This window comes from Octopus bimaculoides, chromosome 10 (genome assembly GCF_001194135.2).
Source record: "Octopus bimaculoides isolate UCB-OBI-ISO-001 chromosome 10, ASM119413v2, whole genome shotgun sequence".
In the NCBI taxonomy this organism is placed as follows: domain Eukaryota; kingdom Metazoa; phylum Mollusca; class Cephalopoda; order Octopoda; family Octopodidae; genus Octopus; species Octopus bimaculoides.
In genome coordinates, this window is record NC_068990.1 from 45552381 (window position 1) to 45556256 (window position 3876).

The 3876-nt window shown below is 35.2% G+C and overlaps 1 protein-coding gene across 4 annotated transcripts in view; it reads left to right on the top strand.

Annotated features, from left to right (window-relative positions):
• LOC106874115 (uncharacterized) overlaps positions 1 to 3876 on the top strand; it is a 154795-nt gene that overhangs the window by 135504 nt on the left and 15415 nt on the right. For 3 of the 4 annotated variants that reach the window (XM_052971164.1, XM_052971161.1, XM_052971162.1), the window contains one exon: positions 3456 to 3485. The exons of the other annotated variant lie outside the window; for it this stretch is intronic. Coding sequence is in view for 2 of the 3 variants with exons in the window: in XM_052971161.1 (XP_052827121.1) it covers positions 3456 to 3485 (30 nt within the window). In the remaining variant the exon portion in view is untranslated. The remainder of the gene's footprint in view (positions 1 to 3455; positions 3486 to 3876) is intronic. 4 annotated transcript variants of the gene reach the window in all.

A 3876-nucleotide genomic window follows, 5' to 3' on the forward strand; every position in this document is an offset into this window, starting at 1 on the left:
AAGTGGAAATTTTAACGGTGAGTGTGTTAAATTTTAAGGCACAATAAGAAAATGACTCTCTCCAGACACAACAGTATATATATATATATATATATATATATATAGTTTACAGAAAAACAAAAGACGAAGATAGGTGTACGAACAACAAGTAGGTGTATTAGTTTGACGCTCAGGAAAGAGAGAAAGTCTTTTATGTTTCGTTTTTGTATTTGGCTTGCAAGATTCTTTATGTGAATTTGTGTGTTGAAGCATATTTTATGGTGTTTGGGGAGAGTCGTTCTCTTTTAGTGCCCTGCTACTTAACACACTCACTGTATGTCTATGTTTGTGTGCGTGTACATGTGTGCATGTGTGTGTGTGTGTGCACCTTTGTGTGCACCTCCATCTTCCTGCATGTGCATGCTTGAGCATGTCCATGTGTATGGGTCCGTGTGACCATCCACATGTATTTGCTACGCATAGATGTGTGTCTCCATATGTGTCCCTGTGTGAGTGAAGCGTGCACATGTGTACATGGTCATATGTTTCAGTCTTTACATGTGTGTGCACGTGTGTATATGGTCATGTGTTTCAGTCTTAACCTGTGCATGTATGTGTGCACGTGTGTGTGTATACCTGTTTGTCCACCTACACATCCATTCACCTACATAACAACTCTACCTGTCTATATATAAACTGTGAGTGCTGGGGCATGACCACCTTCCAGGTATATCTCCCATTTAGCACTGGGGATACTCCACCTATGAGAACACACTCCTGCACTTGTGTGAGTGTTGGGCTCCTTGGGTGCTTGGACAAAATGCGGATGTCAAGTTGACCCAGTGTGCCTCCATGTTGGTCCCTGGCATGCTTGTAGAGTATGGAGGACTGCTTTTTGTAGTCAGATTGAATAGTTGTGATTATAAGTCTGTACTTTATCACCAAATATATTTTTCAGTGATATTAATTTTTTTTATATGTACTATAACAATTCTAATGCATAGTGTAATACATCCTCCCACCCAACAAGGTGATGAGCTGTCAAAATCATAAGCACTCCAAACAAAATGCTTTGTGGTATTTAGTCTGTCTTTGCATTCCACTGAGGTTGACTTTGCCTTTCATCCTTTTTTTTGGGGGGGGTGATAAAATAAGTACCAGTTGAGTACTGGGGATAATGTAACCAACTAGCCCCTCCCTCCCATAAAATTTCAGGCCTTGTACTTATTGTAGAATGGAATACAATACAGTACCCCAACTCATGCACATCATTTAGAGAACAGAATATCCACTGTGGATTTTTAAATTAGAATGAAAGTTGATGCTTTTATATTTTTTGACTTTAAGTTATTATTTTTTATTATTATCAGCGTTCTTGCATCATCATCAAATATAAGTTTTTAAAATTCGTCAGTTTCCTTTTTTTTTTTTTTTTGAGGAAAATGTGGTATCATTTTGTAGAATACATGGATTAATTAAGTGTAAGAAAATATTTCTAGCTTTGTTTAAAAAAAAATCTTGGGGTTATAACTCCAAGAGAAAGAATATGTGGGTTTTGACATTTAAAAATCATGATTTTTGACCTAGTTTGGTTTCATTTGTCTTCAATTTCTCTCTCATTTATTCAGTGTGTGTGTGTTCGGAATAAACTCATCTGGTGATATACATTTGGCAATTATTGTGTGAAGAAAATTATTTGACATACTGTAGAGAATGTGAATTACTTTATTCTAAATGTAATCTTCCAAGTCTACCCTGAAAATAATTTTCGAGTTTGTTCTTTAGTTCTGTTAGTAACATTTTAATCATTTCTAAAGGACTTATTATTATATAATTGTTTACGTGTAATATAAATGCCTTATTATACTATAAAATTATACTGTAGGGGTGTTAACCTTCAGAGCCAAGTAGATATTGTATTTGTTTCACAGTAGAGAGATATATAAACTTTTTCTTAAATTTTGTATGATTTTGGATGCTATGTTTAATGATTGTTTAAAGTGAAATGAAAATTTGTGGTTTGAGTTATTCATTTGTCCATCCATTGTCTGCACATGGACCAATATCTTTTGTACCCAGTTACATTCTTCAGTGACATGCACTCACTTTTTGTGTTGGGTTAACATTATAAACACTGACCATGGTTGCTTCATCTTGTTTTTATGTCTCACTAGCACGCAACATCATACATTTTATATAGAATTGGGGTTTAATGTCTGTTGAATGACTCCTGTATTTTCTAGAAATATCTTGTGAATATGTTCTTTGTAATATTGATTTAAAAAAGAAAATAAGGTTGGGGAAATTGAATTAAGTGGTAAAATGCTGAATGAAATACCTTATAGCTTTTAATTGCATCCCTGTTCATTCAGAATTCAGATCTTACCTGGGTTGATTTTTGCCTTTCAACCCTATGAAGTTCATAAAATAAGTACTTGGAGGATCCAAGGAGGGGGGGAATGAGGGGCACATGTCCCCCGCCCCACTCAAGAAAAGAAATGCACCTTTCTAAATAATGTTATTACCCTCTTTTCTCCTGGAATTGTATTCCCTTCTGACCTTGTACCCTCCCTTTGAAAAATTCCTGGGACTGCGCCTGGTACTGGTAATATAATGAGGTTGATTCAGATTATTAATAATTGTACTGCTTCCTCTTAAAAAAATTAGCTTTACAGTGAATGAAAAGACATTATTAAACAGATCAAAGGTGTTTGCTCTGTACTTTTATGGTTAGTAGCAACGACCAAGAGGTAACTCCTCAGCTGAAACCATCACCATCATCATCACTATTGTCATTTTAACATCCACCTTTCCATGCTTGCATAGGTCAGGTGAAATTTGTTAAGGTGGATTTTCTTCAGCCAGATGCCCTTCCTGTTGCCAACTCTTACCTGTTTCTAAGATAATATTCTCCATGACTAGACATGTTTCACAGAAAAATATCTTCACTTCATGTGATCTAAATCATGCAAGCATGATTTAGATCATATAAAGTCAAGACAAGGAAGCTGTAATGCATACATACACATGCACATATGTGTGTGTATATACAATGAGCTTCTTTCAGTTTCCATTCTCACTCACAGGGCTAAAGCAGAAGACACTTGCCCAAGGTGCCACACATTGGGACTGAACCTGAGATCATGTGGTTGGAAAGCAAACGTCTTACTACAAAGCCATGCCTCTGCCTATTATCATTGGTTAGTTTTGATTTTCAGTTGAAGTCAACTTTCTCCACTGTTTGCTAGTTTCTATTGGGAAGTTATGACAGCTACAGATTCTTATTTATCCCTTTTCTAAAATTCCAGTCTTGTCAAAGGAAAAACAATTACCAGTTAAAGGTACAGCATGTCTCATAGTTTTTAATATTATATTTCAGAAATTGTTTATTTAGATTTAATAAGAAAACCATTGCTTATTTCTTCTCTAGTTTTAAAATACTTATATTTTGTACTTGTTTTTCTTTTCTTTTCCAGCTTGCTGGCAGTTCTTCACTCTGTGGCAAGGTAACCTGCTAACATTATATTCTCAACTACTACTTTATGCACTTTTCATGTTTTATGTTTGGGGTTATTGTTAACTGAGTCATAAGCAAATTGTCATGCAAACCAGTAGGGTAGCAGTTCATATACACTCACAAGCATTTAACATATTGATAAGTATTTTATAATCTAGCAGACTTCAGATCCTGCTATAGGTTATATCTAAATGTAGAACTGTTTGTCAACTACTTAATACTGTCGTTTTTTTGTTTGTTTTTAAAGAAAGAGCAGTACCCATAACCTTTATGAACCAGGTACAAAGATTAAATGGGAACAAAATGGCTGAACTTGAAATTAAACCTGTTTTGTAGCCTCAAATAATTGGGAACTTATCACCACCTTATAGTTTTCCCCC